This window comes from Gorilla gorilla, chromosome 9 (genome assembly GCF_029281585.2).
Source record: "Gorilla gorilla gorilla isolate KB3781 chromosome 9, NHGRI_mGorGor1-v2.1_pri, whole genome shotgun sequence".
Classification (NCBI taxonomy): domain Eukaryota; kingdom Metazoa; phylum Chordata; class Mammalia; order Primates; family Hominidae; genus Gorilla; species Gorilla gorilla.
Genome location: NC_073233.2, coordinates 125,841,250 through 125,858,124, shown reverse-complemented (window position 1 = coordinate 125,858,124; position 16,875 = coordinate 125,841,250). Strand labels below are relative to the sequence as shown.

At 50.8% G+C, this 16,875-nt stretch overlaps 1 protein-coding gene across 3 annotated transcripts in view; it reads left to right on the top strand.

The window, feature by feature from the left end:
• TMPRSS13 (transmembrane serine protease 13) overlaps window positions 1–16,632 on the top strand; it is a 29,242-nt gene extending 12,610 nt beyond the window's left edge. The window contains exons 4-14 of one of the 3 annotated variants that reach the window (XM_063693560.1): window positions 2,164–2,202; window positions 2,297–2,419; window positions 2,981–3,110; window positions 5,025–5,117; window positions 6,135–6,178; window positions 6,917–7,079; window positions 8,101–8,273; window positions 11,126–11,224; window positions 13,020–13,162; window positions 13,313–13,465; window positions 14,855–16,632. In XM_063693560.1, the coding sequence (XP_063549630.1) occupies window positions 2,164–2,202; window positions 2,297–2,419; window positions 2,981–3,110; window positions 5,025–5,117; window positions 6,135–6,178; window positions 6,917–7,079; window positions 8,101–8,273; window positions 11,126–11,224; window positions 13,020–13,162; window positions 13,313–13,465; window positions 14,855–14,881 (1,187 nt within the window). In that variant the 3' untranslated portion in view covers window positions 14,882–16,632. Of the gene's footprint in view, window positions 1–2,163; window positions 2,203–2,296; window positions 2,420–2,980; window positions 3,111–5,024; window positions 5,118–6,134; window positions 6,179–6,916; window positions 7,080–8,100; window positions 8,274–11,125; window positions 11,225–13,019; window positions 13,163–13,312; window positions 13,550–14,854 lie in introns of those variants that run through there. The other 2 variants (XM_031016126.3, XM_055355019.2) reach the window with 2 other exon arrangements.
• Window positions 16,633–16,875: the final 243 nt, after the last annotated feature.

Here is a 16,875-nt window from a genome sequence, read left to right as displayed (position 1 = left end):
ACTAGCTATTAAAAAAACACACATGAAAACACTGATTGGAAAAAGTCTGTCAAGGATATTCAGTCAATGGGATGACGTGTTCAGCATTCAGGGGTTCAGGCCCATTCTCTTCAGCAAAGATACCCAGGCATTCAGTCAATGGGATGACGTGTTCAGCATTCAGGGGTTCAGGCTCATTCTCTTCAGCAAAGATACCCAGGCATGCCCCAGGGCTCTCTGCTCAGAGGTCCACTATGAGCCCAGCACAGTGGGAAACTTTAGGCAGCGCAAATGTGCATGTACATTATTCTGTCCTGTCCTCAGGGAGATTACAGTCTCCTGGGGGAATAGCTGGAAATTTTGAAGGGCAAATGCATTTGAGTGTGACTATGAGGAGGGGATGACAGCTGTGTGGGTTGGATGCAGGGCATAGCTTCTTACAGCTGTGGGGCCAGATGAAGACCTGGAAGGTGGGACAGCAATTATGCCCAGCAGGGCATCTGAGCGAATGAGCAGCCACAGAAAATGTGGGAAGCCAGGTGGCAAGGACAGCATGGGGGAGAGGAAGGGACCCGCCTAACCAAAGTGGAGAAGGAACAATCAGGGACCTGGGGCCATCTGTTTGGTTCAGCAAGGCTGGGCCATGCTGTAGAGAGCTTTAAACCCCAGGCCAAAGAGTAAGGATTCTGTTAAAGAGGCAGCACCAGTGGTGAAGGGTGGAGTGGACCAGCGTGTGGAAACGTCTGCTGGCAGGGCTGCTGAAAGGGATTCTGAGGGAGGGGCAGTGTGCTGGCAGAGCAGGCTTTAGTGCCATGCAGACCCTGGCTCTGCCACCGACAGGCTGTGTGAATTCGACAAGTCCATTAACATTCTGATCCTCAGTTTCCCCACCAGTCTGACTGGGTGGGGTGGTCTTTGTCATAATGCACATAAAGGCCTCGGCATGGTGCCTGCTGTGACTTGCTGCCCTGCCCTCCCTCCCTTTCCCACCACAGGGCACCCCGCTCCATGAAAGCCACAGGAATAACCCATGGAGGGGCGAGATGGCACCCACGGGTGGGCTCACAGAATAGAACTAAAGCTCTCAGCGTGGTATCACAGCATTTCCTGAAGTCCCCAAAAGCTCTGCCAGGGAGGCCTCTAGACCTCCAGGGCTAGGGAGGTGGTTTGACTTGTGCAGGTCACCAAGCAGCTACCTGGTGGGGTCAGGACTAGAGCCCAGGCCTCCTGACTCCCAACCCGGCCCAGTACCCTCTCCAGTACACATCCACGTGGGGCTCCATGAGCACTCCAGGGGAGACTGCCCAGGGTTCCCTGGGGGTTGAGTGCCCAGAATATGGGAGGAAGACCAAGACACAGAGAGGAGGGGCCAGCCCAAGAGATTAGGAGGGATTTGTGTCTGGACCTGGAAGGAGCAGTCACACACAGGCGGCCTTTACCCTGGGTGATGGAGAGCACAGTGGGCCCCGGAGGAGAAGCAAGGGGTGGGGCTGAGGAGCTGGTGGAGGAGGAGAGGCAGGGTGAGAAGTTAGAACCTGGGTCTGTGAGGCAGCCAAGGGGAGGTGCCTCCAGGCAGGAGGGCCCACAGCCCCTGGTTTGGAAAGAGATTGCTGTTAGAGAGGAAGTCGTGAAGCAGATTTGCACATATGGCTTGTAAAGCTGTTTTCTTTTAGCCCCAACTTGTATATGTGGGAATCAGCCACCTAGAATTGCTGGTTGATTGAAAAGACATTTAAAGGCATAAAGACAAGTCATGGGGAAAGAACTGAGCATAGAGGTGTCCCTTGCGCAGGGGAGAGGGAGAAGGAAAAAACCTAGGAGCTTTTGAGGCTGGAAGGATGGTCGCCTTTGAGAACAGACAGACGGTGGTTGCCTGTGTGACTGTGAGGACAGAAATTTATCTGCTGTGACCCTGCGGAGCACAGAGAAGATGGGATGGCAGAGGGGTTCTGAGAGGGAAGCTCTGGGATACTGGAGGAGGTGGTTTCTCTGGCCACTGTGTTGGCCAGCATGTAGGAAGGGGAGTTCCCAAGGTGGTCCCCATCTCCACAGCACTCTGTCTCTCTCTCTCTTTCTCTCTCTTTCTGGGTGGCTGGCTGCTCGAATCTGCCTGGTGCTGCCCTGCTTGCAGGAGCTTTCTGGAGCATTCTGGAGCATTCCTGAGCAGCCTTTCTCTCCATACAGATGGGGGACGAGAGCCCCAGAGTTCAAGAGGGATTGCAGGTCGGTGTCTCAGAACCCCCAGGGCCTTGGGCTGCTCAGTGTCTCATCTCAGTGGGGCTGGCCGTGACCCAGCTGTCTGCTTCTTTTTCTCTAGTCCAGTTCTGGCGGGACCACACAGGGATCAGGTACAAGGAGCAGAGGGAGAGCTGTCCCAAGCACGCTGTTCGCTGTGACGGGGTGGTGGACTGCAAGCTGAAGAGTGACGAGCTGGGCTGCGGTAAGGAGGCTGAGTGCGGGGGAGCGCGTGCGTGTGCATGTGTGTGCATGTGCATGTGTTTGTGTGCCTGTTTGTATATGTGTGTGTGTGCATGCCTGTGTGCGTGCATGTGTGTGTATGTGCATGTTTGTGTGCCTGTTTGTATATGTGTGTGTGTATGCATGCCTGTGTGTGTATATGTGTGCATGCATGTGTGTGTGTGTGTATGTTTGTGTGTATGCATGTATGTGTGTGCGTGTATGTGTGTGTGCATGTGTGCATGTATGTAATCCAGACCCAACGATTCCCTGTCCATTGCCTCCCATTTGAGCTGATACACAGTTTGCATCAGTCTGTAGCACTCTAGTGACTTTGCATTGGCTCTGTCCATGCTAGGCATCCTGGGCTTCTGAGTACTGGTTAACCCCCATGACCCAGGCCATGTTCCTGGACTTTTCCCAGGCCTCAGCAAGGAGTGCTGTCAGGACAGGCGCTTTCTCAAAGCCTCACTCAGCTCATCCCCCAAGAGCTTGATGCTTCCTAGGTGCTGAGGACCTGCTCTGCCTTTTTCTTGCCCTGCAGTGAGGTTTGACTGGGACAAGTCTCTGCTTAAAATCTACTCTGGGTCCTCCCATCAGTGGCTTCCCATCTGTAGCAGCAACTGGAATGACTCCTACTCAGAGAAGACCTGCCAGCAGCTGGGTTTCGAGAGGTAACCTCCAACCTGGCCCCAGAGTCCAGGCTTCAGGGATGTCTCAGGCTCTTCATAGGGCGTCTCAATCATGTTGCAGAAACATTACATTAAAAAGACCCTTGGGGACCGGGGCTGATCTCACTAGCTCTGGACACCCTCGAGGTGTTCAGAGTCAGAGGCCCTGAGATCATATGAGTCTGGAGCAGACTGTTTTCATGAGGCCAACATAATGATGTATAGATCTGCAATAGTATCAGACTCCTAGATGGTTCTTTGCATCAAAGCACGCTCACATCCATTATCACATTCACTGATCGTGGTGGTGGCCCTACGACTTGGGTAGGCATTTGGGCAGATCTTTTCTTCTTATATCTGGGAACTAGAAGCTCAGGTTGTGCAAAGCCTTTCAATGGACTTTGAGCTATAGCTACTGTGGCTTGAGCCAGACCTCATCAAATGGAGAATGAAATGGGGCAGGTGAGGCTAGGCAGAATCATAAGGATCTTTGGCTCTAAAGATTTTAAACAAATCAGGCAGTGCTAATAGGTAGAGGAGGAAGTAGGTGAGCAATGACCTTCCACTTGAAGAAGTGTCTGATTTTCAGCCCAGACACGCATCTCCATCCTCCGTCTTGGACTGAGTTTTCCAGATGTGTAGTCTGGGGTTTATCAGTGTGTGTGAGGTTGTGGGGAGAGGAGTTTAAGATCTCACTGTGGGTTCTCTACAGAAGAGGCACCAAAAACACCTGGGGTGGGGTGTTAGGATTTAGAACACGTTCTCCACCCCACCTCAGCCTGTCCAGATCCATGAAAGGGGGATGGTAGTAATGCAGATGGAAGACCATGGGCATCTTTTGTGAGTTGTGTGGCCTTATGCAAGCCTGAACCTCCCTTAGGCATTCAGGTCTTTGAATGTCACTTTTTCAAAGAATATTCATTGAGCTTTTATCGTGTGCTAGATACTGTGTAGTACCTGGGCACAAAGGAATAACACAGGAGCCCAGCCTTGAGGCACCTCTAGTGTGGCTCAGTGAGAGAGACTTAAACCAATAACCACAGCACGATGTGACATGTAATGATGAGGATGTGGGTGAAGCACTAAGGGCATACAATGGAGAGGGTGCCTAACTGCACTGGTGGAGAGAGCAGAAAATGGGCCCTCTGAGTAGAGGAGCAGCGTGTGCTAAGTGTCATGCCAGGGCGTCACGCAGGGGTGTACCATGTTCTAGAAATATACATACGTTCCACGCAGAGAGTAGAACACATTAGGATCACCCGCCGTGCTTGTGAAAATGCATCTTGGAATCAGCATCTCTGGGATTAGGACTTAGAACCTGCTCAGCAAACATCCCAAGGTGATTCTTAGGCACGCTGTGTTCTGAGATCCAGTGGGCTTGCCCAGAGCTTCTCACGCTTTACTGTACAGATCAGTAACCTGGGATTCTTTAAAATGCAGATTCTTATTCAGTAGGTCTGGGGGGATGCTGCTGCTGCTTATTCACAGATCACAGTTTGGGTAGAAAAGGGCAAGATTGGTGTTTCTCAAACTTGAGTGTGCATCAGCATCACTAGAGAACCTGTTAAAACGGTGATCGTTGGGCCCACACCCAGAGCTTCTGATTCAGAAGCATTGCTAATATTAATAACTTCCCAGGCAATGCTAATGCTACCAGTCTCCACCATGAGAAATGCTGGGTAGTCCATAAGGCTGGGGATTTGGAGGGGAGTTGGGGGAGATAAGGGGCAGTGGTGGAGCATGTGGGTGGGGCTGCATTTTATCGGGGCTTGGCTGCTGCTTGGAGGAGTTTGCCACCATTCAGACCATCACAGTCTGGCCTCTGTCGGCAGGGCTGGTGGGGCTCTAGCATGCTGGAGGACTTGAGGTGACTCTGTCTCCAGGGGGCTCATTCTTCTCCCCTCTCCTCCCTTGTAGTGCTTACCGGACAACTGAGGTTGCCCACAGGGATTTTGCCAACAGCTTCTCAATCTTGAGATACAACTCCACCATCCAGGAAAGCCTCCACAGGTATGGTGGGGCAGGCAGGCTGCCTGTTTGTGAGCAGGGGAAGGAGTGGGTGGCAGGGGGTCTTTGAGTCAGGGAGCCCCCTTCACTGGCTTTTCTAGTATCAAGCCTCCAGGAGTCCACCATGAGTGTTCAGGGGCATCTTGGAAATAGTCCTTATTCACCAAACTGCCTTCTGACTTAAGAATTCTTATCTGAGGCTCGGTGCTGAGAACAACTGGAGACCAGGGGTGCCCCTGAGAGTTTATCAGGTCGTCAGAGGCAATTCATGAACCTTGGGACCACTAGTCGGCCAGGTGTTTGGACTGAGAGCTGCTGCAGGGAGTGGATCTGGATTGGTGGGGGAGAAGCACCACTGACACCCTGGCATGACACTTTGCACATGCCGCTCCTCTACTCGGCCCGTCCTCTGCTCTCTCCACCAGTGCAGTTAGGGGACAGGGTAGACAGGCAGCAGTAGGGGACCGCCAGGTGCAGGCATCAGGGACAGGGAGGGCCACGTGGGAAGCATCGGAGGTTTGGGGTCTCTGCCAGCTAGCATTGTTTGCCCTATGGAGGGGAGAGAAGAAGCTGGGCTCCAGGAGAAGTAATGGTGAGGGAAGGGACATGAATTTGCTGCAGCTGGATGCCAGCTCTGTGCTGCGTGGTTTCTGCATCTGCGTTGAGGAACTTTGTCAGAGGAGCACCAGACCACCTGTTTAGTTGTGAAAAGATGCTGCGACAATGAAGTCCTAAGTTCAAAGAACATGGATCTGGGCCAATGTCTGCAATGTGCCACAAGGAAACTAGTTGAGGGGATGAGAGTGGAGATGATTTGCACTGAGCCACTCCGATTCTGGACAAAGCACTGGAAGGGAGAATGTCACATGGGGAAAGGGGAAGCTCAGAATCTCCTGCTTCCTGTACAAAGGGTAGCTTCCTTGGAAACAGGATAGGAACTGAGCAGGAGTCAATCAGGAAGGCTTCCTGGAGGAGGTAGCTAATGTGCCCTTTTCCCACTTTCTGTGTCTCCCCCTGCAGGTCTGAATGCCCTTCCCAGCGGTATATCTCTCTCCAGTGTTCCCGTAAGATGTTCTTCTTCTTGGATTGTGGCCAGTGTCGTGTGGGAGTAAAGGGCAGAGGGGCAGCACTCCTCCAAGGGAGGTGTTTGGCACAGGGGTTCAAGTCAGGAACAGTGTCTTAGCCAGCAGACCTGCTTCAGGGCTGGAGTCCCTGGAAGGCACCGGTACACCCAGGGTAACATTTCCCCTTCTCCTGACTCTGGTAGGGGCTCAGCCCAGCAACCTTTTATTCCAAGGAAGCTGTCTGAGTCTTCTGTGCATCGGGGGAAGTGTATTCTTCCTATGTTTAGAAACAATAGAGACCCTCATTATAATGCTTGTCAATTCAGGGTCACATTAGAACTGGTCTGCATTCCTGTGCACCTAATGGCAGTCCTGGGACTTACCATCATGACCCCAATGCCTGATACAGTGCCCAAAGCTTGGGACACTCAGAAAGGATTTGTCAAGTCAATGAAAGAATGAGTGAAGGAGAAGAAAGAGGAACCTGCCTGGGGTCAAACTTCCCGCGGAATGATCCCAGAAAGCCACCCCACCATGTGGTGGCTCTGCTGTCACAGAAACTGCTGTGTGTAGCAGATAAGGGAGCAAAGCCCGTTCATGGAAGGGTGGGTGCCCTTCAGGATGGGGCTGCCTGAGCCTGTCCTGGCCCTGGGAGCACAGCAGAGGCATCCTGATTAGGAGCTCGGAAAGAACCCTGGGAGAAACAGGGTTCGCAGTACATCTACTCCTTCCCTCCAGACTGTGGACTGAGGGCCATGACCGGGCGGATCGTGGGAGGGGCGCTGGCCTCGGATAGCAAGTGGCCTTGGCAAGTGAGTCTGCACTTCGGCACCACCCACATCTGTGGAGGCACGCTCATTGACGCCCAGTGGGTGCTCACTGCCGCCCACTGCTTCTTCGTGTAAGTGCCTGAGAGGCAGGTGATTTGACACTGCCCAGGGTCGGGAACCACCAGGAAGGGCTGGCTGCAGACTGACTTCTTCGTGGAGGAGGATTCTGGGTGTGAGTCCAGCCCCCATGGGCCAGTTGGCATTAGTGTAGCTTGGGTGTTCACTTGGTCCTGAGAGTGTGGGTCGGGGGTGTTTGTTCTGAGCTAGGCCCAAGGATGAGAAAGTCCCATTGACGGCCCCAAGGGAGAGAGAGGCAGGCAGGAAGAGGGACTGGGAGCCTGCCCCTGAAGAACAGGGTGAAATGAAAAAGGCTTTGGGTTTGTTGCTGCTTCCTGCAAATGGAACTCACAGCAGAGGAGCCCCTAGTTATCCCAGAAATTGAGGGCTAGGGATTGCAGGGAGGGCACTGTATCAGCTGCTAACGGTCACCAGCTGGCCTAGTGTCTTTGGGGGCCCACAGCCCAGGCTGGTGGGCAGGAAAGAGCTCTGGGACCAGGCCTCAGGGGCACTGGCCTCCCTAGTAATGAGTTCAGTGTGTTACTTTGTCCTGTCTGAATTTGCTGAGGGTAATAATACTGAGATCTTATAAGTACAAGCCCTTGACCCTGTCTGGTGAGTGAATCTGTGTCCCCATCCCTAGTCCCAGCACCTTCTGCAGCCCTGTGACTTGTCAGCATCTGTCAGTTCATATCGAGGCCCCAGAGTTTCAGCATGGCAGAAGTCAAAGGCTCCTATTTGATCCTTGGTGACTTGCAGAGGAGATAGTGGGGGGTGAGTGCCACACAGAGGTCTTACTCATCCTTCCCTCTTTATTACTGTAAGGTGCAGAGCTGCAAGCTCATAATTTTTGAGGGGCTGTGGGGGATTGCTTTGGACTCCAGGGATAAGATAGAGGGTTCCCTCCAGAAGTCATTTTATCCATCCTCCTGCCTCCAAGCTGGTGCTCTGACTGTGGCTCCCTGTAGGTAGCAGGTGCTGCCAGTGAATGCTGCCAGGCAGGTACTGGACCACGCTCCTTTGTGGCTCTTGCAGGACCCGGGAGAAGGTCCTGGAGGGCTGGAAGGTGTATGCGGGCACCAGCAACCTGAACCAGTTGCCTGAGGCAGCCTCCATTGCCGAGATCATCATCAACAGCAACTACACCGATGAGGAGGACGACTATGACATCGCCCTCATGCGGCTGTCCAAGCCCCTGACCCTGTCCGGTGAGGGAATCTGCACTCCCCGCTCTCCTGCCCCCCAGCCCCAGCACCCTCTGCAGCCCTCGCACTTGTCAGCATCTGCCAACTCATATCCGGGCCCCAAAGCTTCTGCAGGGCAGAAGTCAAAGACTCTTAAAGATCCTTACATGGAACACTTCTGTTTTATAATTAGGGAAACTGAAGCCCAAGGGTTATAAATAAGTTTGCTCCAAATGACACATCTCAGATTACAAATTGATGATGGAGTCAGGGCTTGGGTACTGATCTTAATCAATAGATTGAATTCTTTCACTGGTATTAACTGAGCACCTAGGGGCCAAACGCTATGGTAGGCATTTCACACATATGATTTCATTTACTCTTCACAACCAACCCTGTGGAGCAGGCACTATTATTAACTTCATTTGACATATGAGGAAATGGAGCTTTACAGAGAGATAATTACCTGAGGCCACAAGTAATAGGTGGTAGCTCTGGGATTGGAAACAGGTCAATCTGATTCCCAAGCAATCCTCTCCCCACCTGGCTCTAGACTGGCAAATTGCTTACCCTGCAGTCGAGAACTTAAGCTGAGTACACATTCAAACAACTAATTGCTACGACGTTGTTGCTAAGGACCAAATGAGGCTACACAAAGGAAATGCTGCAGAGGTTCTCAGAAGATCACTGTGGACAGGGAACGTCAAAGAAGACTTCATTCATTCACTCATCATTCATCCATTCACTCATTTGTTCACTTATCAAATACTATATGGCCAGCCCTATAGTACAGTTGCAAATAGAAATAAAATACACCAAGACGACCAGTAGAGGCCAATTATACGATGTTTTCGGGGAGCAGGGAGCTATGGTGGCATAGGCGGGAGCAACTAATCATCCTGGCAGGCTAGGGGAAGCTCAGCACAGGAAGGATAGCCAAGGTGGGTCCCGAAAAGATTGGAGAAGACAGGTAATGGTAGCTCAGGGAGGATCCTGAAGAATGGAGCCAGAGCCCTCCGGCATAAGCATCTTACAGGTGGGAGAGGGAGGAGGAGTACCGGGATTTCTGGAAGCCTCGGAGGACTCTCTGGTTAGTCCAGCCATTCTCGTGCTCTGAGCCTGTGAGCTGGTGTTTCCTCGCACATTAATTATGGAGGCGGTGTCTATCATGAGTCAGAGCAGTTAGATCATCAGAGTGGGGTGAGGAGGAGGATCCCTGGGTAGAGCTCGGTTGGGCAGCGCTAGCCCAGAACCACGCCCACGCAGCGTCACACCCACTCGTAGCCACGCCCCGACACGACACGACACGCCCACCAGCCTTTCTGAAACTCCATCCTTGTCTGTGGAGTCCAGGGCTGAGGTGAGGGATGCCCGCTGCCTCCTGCCCTGCACACAAGAAGGGCACAGACTGCAGGACCAGAGCAGGCCTTCTCACCTTGTCAAACCCAGGCTATATTTGGCTAAACATCCGAATCTTACCTCCCACCCACCCTCCACCCCTTAATATTATTTGGAATTCCAAAACTAAATAATTTCTAAAAGCGAATGAAAGCTATTCTCACATTGCGTATGCTTTTCAAACGTAATAGTCTCCCTCCAGGCTCCAATAGGCTTTTGGGCAGGAAGCAGACCCTTAGTCTGAGAATCACAGCTCAGCTGTATGTAGTCCTGTGGCCAGAACATGTGCCCTGATTTTTGGTTTAGAAATCGGGACTGATTTTCTTAAACTCATTTGGCAGGTGGAGCACTAGAAGTCACAGTACTTTTGCTTGTGAAAGTTCACTGGTAAATTTAATTCCCCCATAAAAAAACAGTGAAATATCTAACGATGGATCATATAACAGTGTTACATGTTTTTAAAACTTTACATCTCAAAAAGGGGCATAGAAAAAAAATCCTATGCTGCATTTTTGTTAATAATGCATGCTATTCCTTCATCTATTTTTTGTTTACTCTCTAGCAGACAAAAATGAGGCAGACACCAATATTTAAAGCCTAATTCCAATTTATGGGAGAAGAATTTAAAATCATCCTTCCCATCTACGCTTCCTGCCTTGTCTCTATCTTTTTAAACATTTATTGAGCACTAATATGCGACAGGCATTATCTTAGGTGCAGAGTACTGCAGTGAATATAACAAATGGTTGAGAATACTGCAAACATTCTATTAACTAATATTTTCCTCCTGCAAACTCAGATGTGTTGGTCAATGCCCTGGTCCCCCCTAGGGACACCAGTCCTCAGAGCTTATGAAGTGATATATAACAGTGACTTCTAAATATAATATTTCTGAATGTGGGATCAAGTTAGCAGGAATTCTGTGGTCTGTGTCTCTAGGAATGTGTTTCCTGTTTGGAGAGATTTCTTACCTTGTGCTGGGAAAACATTTAAAAGGAGAGCCACAGGCTCTGGACAACCAGTGGGTACCCTCGCCAGACCAGGCTGGACATACCGCTGAGATGCCACGGTCATAATATCTGGGTCTTAGCCTGCTGCTGTTCCTTGTTCTAATGGAAAGACATGGAAGAGGCTCCACCAGGAGAGACCCTCTCAGTAGGGAGAGACCCTCAGCTGCCCAGTATCAGCTTGTACAAGGGAGCTTCCAAGGCTTACGCATCTGACCACAGGGCAACCACTGAAATCAGAATGGCTTTGAGGACTCTGGTAGCCCCCAAATGCTGGTGGGTTACGGTAAAGTGATCGAGTTTCATGTCTGGTCAGTCCAAGGCTCTAGAGGATTCAGAACCACTCTAGAGTCAAGGATTAATGTTGTAGGGGACCCCTCCTTGCCCCCAGAGTGGTTCTGCTCCTTCTCCCTCCCCCTACTGAAAGTCTCAGCCTTGTTCCTTCACTGACGTCTGGAGGTCTTGTTGCAGCTCACATCCACCCTGCTTGCCTCCCCATGCATGGACAGACCTTTAGCCTCAATGAGACCTGCTGGATCACAGGCTTTGGCAAGACCAGGGAGACAGATGGTAAGAGGCAAAGATGCTTGGTTGTGTGTATGTATTCATGTGCATGTGTGTGTATACATGTGCGTGTGTAAGCAATGTGTCTGGGTATACAGATGAAGGCCTATGTCGATGAGTGTTTGGGTATACGGATTCATGGGCCTGGGTGTGATTGTGTGTGTATAGACACCTGAGTATATGCCGGTGCAGTCACTGTGACAATGCCCTCCAGTCAAGACCACCTGAAAAACTGCTGTGGTTGAACTAGTTGAGTTCATTGCTCATTGCAATGAGAGAGAGAGAACACACCATGAAGAACCATGGAGCATCTCAGCAAGAGGGTGTCAGAGAGGGAATGCTCATAGGATTTAGGTGGCTTGGGGAGGGTTCAAAGACGTAGGACTTTTCTCTAAATTGTGGTGTCAGGAAGCAGGGGTTATGATTGGCAACCTTAATAATCTTATCTAGAGGCCGGGCACGGTAGCTTACACCTGTAGTCCCAGCACTTTGGGAGGCCAAGGTGGGAGAATCGCTTGAGCCCAGGAGTTCAAGACCAGCCTGGGCATCATGGCAAAACCCCATCTCTACAAAAAATAGAAAAATTAGCTGGGCATGGTGGTGTGTGCCTGTAGTCCCAGCTATGAGAGGGGCTGAGGCAGGAGGATCACTTGATCCCAGGGAGGTTGAGGCTACAGTGAGCCACGATCATGCCACTGCACTCTAGCCTGGGTGACAGAGTGAAACCCGTCTCAATTAAGAATATATATATATACACATATATATATGTATACATATATATACACATATATATGTATATACACATATATATATGTATACATATATATACACATATATATGTATATACACATATATATATGTATACATATATATACACATATATATATGTATACATATATATACACATATATATGTATATACACATATATATATGTATACATATATATACACATATATATGTATATACACATATATATGTATACATATATATACACATATATATATACATATATATATATATATAATGTATATATATATAAAATCTTATCTAGGAGCTCTAAGTGGTAAGGAAGCAGCAGTCACTCATATTGGCCAGGAGAGGGGGATGTCTGGTACTGTTGTGGTTTGCACAGTGACCTTGTTTTTGTTTGGCCTTAAACAAGATGATGAAGTGGTCTTGTTTTCATGTCATCCCAATCACAGAGTGCCTTGTCCTGTGAGATTGCTTACTTTGAGCAGGATGACCCCACGGTTAGACTCAGGCCACTTCCACGCATCAGGACCGCTTTTCCCTCCCTCCGTGAGGCAGAGCAATGACTGATGTGGGTGCAGCCTTCTTCTCCTCTTGTCTCCATACCTGACTAGCTGTGTGACTGTGGGCAGGTCACTTCTCCAGCACCAGGCCTCCCCACCGGTAAATAGATTAATGCCACCTGCTCTCTTTAGGGCACATAGCTTCCAAAAACAAACAAAGCCATGTATCTGAGGGTGCTTTGAACGTAGGCAAGTACTGTGCAACATGTCGGGTAGCCTCATAGGCTTGTGAGTGTGTCTGTGTGCATGGATGTCTCTGTCTCACGTGCAGTGAGCTGTGTCTTGTGTGAGGGCGTGTGTGCCCATATGTCCTGGGTGTCCAACCACAGAGGGCCTCCCTTGGGTGGGAGCCAGGCACGGGCATGGCACCCTCCATTCCCAGGAGGCTGTGATTCTGGGTCTTGGGGTGGCAGCTGGATGGCCAGGAAGCTATCTAGAATCTCACTGGCTTCCCATCCTCTGTCTCCTCCACCCCACTTCACTGAAGACAAGACATCCCCCTTCCTCCGGGAGGTGCAGGTCAATCTCATCGACTTCAAGAAATGCAATGACTACTTGGTCTATGACAGTTACCTTACCCCAAGGATGATGTGTGCTGGGGACCTTCGTGGGGGCAGAGACTCCTGCCAGGTGAGGGTACCTGTGGGTGGGCTCAGGTCCCAGCACCCTGGGGATGGGGGAGGCAGGGGTGTTGGGGCTGATGTGGGAATTGGGACCCCACCCTTTCCCGCTCATGGACCACCTGTCCCATCCTGCGAATGTGCCCCCTCTCCCCTGCAGGGAGACAGCGGGGGGCCTCTTGTCTGTGAGCAGAACAACCGCTGGTACCTGGCAGGTGTCACCAGCTGGGGCACAGGCTGTGGCCAGAGAAACAAACCTGGTGTGTACACCAAAGTGACAGAAGTTCTTCCCTGGATTTACAGCAAGATGGAGGTAAGATCCCTGCAGCAGGACACTGCACCCAGCAGGCTGGGAACTTCCTCAGGTGGGGACCCTGGAGGAGCACGCAGGGTGTAGGCAGAGGTCCCCTCAGCGTCCCCATATTCGGGGGGTGTTCTGGACAGGGTCAAATGTGATGCCTGGGGTCAATCCCAGCTGCCTGTGTTTCTTTCCCTGCTTTTCTTCCCTCAGAACAGAGCTCAGAGGGTTGAAAAAGGGTGGACCTAGAGGCCGGGCAGGCAGTTGCTGGGCAGATGTTCTCCCAGAAGTATTTTTTTGTGTAAGGTTGCAATGGACTTTGAAAACGTTTCAGTTTCTGCAGAGGATTTTGTGATAGTTTTTGTTATCAAGCATTTATGCATGAGAATCCGCTCTTCATGGCCTTTCCCAGCTCTGTTTGTTTTAGTCTTTTTGATTTTCTTTTTGTTGTTGTTGTTGTCTTTTTTTAAAAACACAAGTGACTCCATTTTGACTCTGACAGCTTTCACAGCTGTCACCAGAATGCTCCCTGAGAACTACCATTCTTTCCCTTTCCCACTTAAAATATTTCATCAGAACCTCACTACTATCATAAAAGAGTATAAAGTAATAAAATAATAAAAAGTTATTTTATGTTTTTTGACTTGCTTTAACCTATATCCAACCTCAGAAGTCATTGCTCAGGTCAAACTGAACCACAGACTCTTCAGTGTGTGCCTTACCTTGCCCTTGGCCTTTGGAATACTTGATCCACCCTAGAGAATCCCCTCTCCCACTTCTACCCTCTCATCTTCCATTTTTCTTACTGAAGAACTCTGACTAATCTATCAAAATCAGCCATTTACAACGCCTGGAATATCCTCAGTATTTACTATTTATTGTTATAAATTAAGGATGAATGAATAAACAAATAAATGAAAAGAATAAAAGGTGGGCCTAACCTCGGTGCCAGCCCCAGTGCCACTCTCCTCTCCCAGGGATGACCGAGATGTGAGTTCACACAGGCCGCTGGCAGTGGAGTGATGGGAGGCCTCCCTCCACGGCAGGAATTTGGGTGTCAGGAAACAGGGATCTGCCTGCAACTCTGCTGACCTAGTTGAGACCCTGCCTTCTCTGGGCCTTCAGCCTTTAGTTGTAAAGCAGGGGGTGCTCTGCCAGCCCTCCCCTTCTCTGCCTGGGGAACAGGGGAGGGCTCAGATAGGGGGAGCAGAAAAGGCTCCAGAAATCTAGTGCAGAGAGGCCCTCCAAGCCTGCATCCATCCTTTCCCTTTGCTGTCCCTCCTTGGAGAGGCAGTGCTAGGTGACAGCGAGGCTAAATTATAGGTTCTGAACCCCAACCTTGGGCTTCTGTGCTCCTCGCCCACCTGGCCCACCCTCACCCTCTTCTCCCATTCTCTTCCTCAGAGCGAGGTGCGATTCAGAAAATCCTAACCAGCTGGCCTGCTGCTCTGCACAGCACCTGCTGCTGTGAAGACTCTGGCCACGGCGACTGGCCATGTGTGGCATCATCTGGGCTAATGGCCACCGGGCACCATCGGACTCCCACCTCCACTGTCTGCTGCCTCTGTGTGTGTGTGTGTGTGTGTGTGTGCATATGTGTGCATTGCCACTCTCCCAAGTTTTTCAGAAACCAGCAGAACTGTCAACTCTTCTCAAAATCCCAGGCTGGAAATTACCTGGAGACAAGAGCTTGAGTACCGTGGATGTTCCTACAGGGGTGTCCATAGATAGATGGAGGAGGTGGATCCCAGACCCCAAGGAAGAGCTGGGAATTCTTGCTTCTCTGACCCTCACTTACAGACTAGCCCAGTGTGGGCAGATGCCAGCGGCCCAGGTGACGCCATTGCTGTCCTGGGATGGATCGTAGGTTTTGGTGGATGCAGCTTCCCAGGGCCTGGACCGTCTTCGGTGAAAAGCTGCTCCCATTGGCGTTATGAGCATCAAGCCCTCACCCAGACCTCCTGCTGGTGCCATGGATGTCACCAGTTGGGCCGTGCTGTGGCTAACCAGGCTGACAACTGGGATGAGGATTCACTGTACTCATTTGGTCACAAGCTGCTGGGGCGGGTTTTATTTTATTTTATTTTTATATTTAAGAAATGAAAATACGGGTATTTTTAAAGATTCTCCAAAAAGTCCAGAAGCCTTGACAGCTGGCATCAATCAGCCCAAGACCCCCAGGGGATTCATGGGAAATGTCGTATTTTAGAGTCCTACAGAATATTTCTAGCCTCAAGGAACTGGATGAAGAGACTGGACAAGGTCCCCAGGATGGGCATCCCCCAAGTCACTACAGCATCTGGAGCCCCTAGGAGATACTCAGGGAAGCAAATTCTTGTTTGGGCTGGCAAGCAAATCCGACACGACGAGGTCCACAAACTGTTTCTGCATCCCAGGGCTCTGACGAAGGCGTTAAGAAACGGATGCTGTTCCCGCGTAGGCTCCCGGGGGCCCCAGGGAGGTCCAGGTGGACTGCCTCTCTCATTCCCAGGAGCTGTCCTGGGACTTTGGGATTTCTTCTCAGCTTTCTCCACCTTTCAGTTTCTCAGTTGTTTCAGAAACATAGCACTGACATAAAAACCGCTATGGAGAGAAAGCTAACATGGTCCCATGCCTTCCAGGCAGCCCTGCTGAAGGATCTAAGTTGGCCCTGTTCCTGCAAATCATCAATGTGCCTGGACTCGCCAGCTAAAAGCCTGGGCCTTCCCCAGCCTTTTTTCTGGGGCACCTATTCCTCTGCCAGTCCTGCTCCCCTCACCTTCCTTGGGCCCGTAAGGGTCTTTTGTGGTGCTGTGCTTCTCAGAGGCAGGATCCAAGCAGATCAGCCCAGCCTAGCCCAGCTCAGGCAGGCCGTGGCCGCTCAAGGGAAAGACTGCCCCAGAAGAGCAAGCTGGAGAGGCTGGGCAGGGGCTGATGGGGCTGGGTACACTGGGGAATGTTAGCAAGACTGGGAAGGAGGCCACATTCCTGTCTGCAGCAGCCCCCAGCGATGGTCTTCAGCAATAAAAGTTGTGTGACCTGAGACATCTGTCTTTGGATGTTTTACTGGTACCCTAGGTAACAAATTGAGGTTGCCCACCCTAGTGCCCACACACTCTTGGTTTTGGTTCTTAGTTTTGGTTCCTCATCTTTGGGTTCTGCTCATTTAGCCATACATTCATGTATTCATTCCATTCACCAGCTGCATCCGTGCCTACTCTGTGCCCGGTACTCATGCTAGGCCCAGAAGATACAAATGGCATGACAGCATCCTCAAGGAACTGGGTCATGACCCAATGTGATGGAAGCTGTGATTGAGTGTGGACACCATGCATGGAACATGCACAGAACAACCACCAGCCACACCTAGAGATGTCAAGGAAGCTTCACAGAGGAGGTCAGGTTTGGAATGAACCTTCACAAAGCAGCTGGGGGCAGGGGAAGGG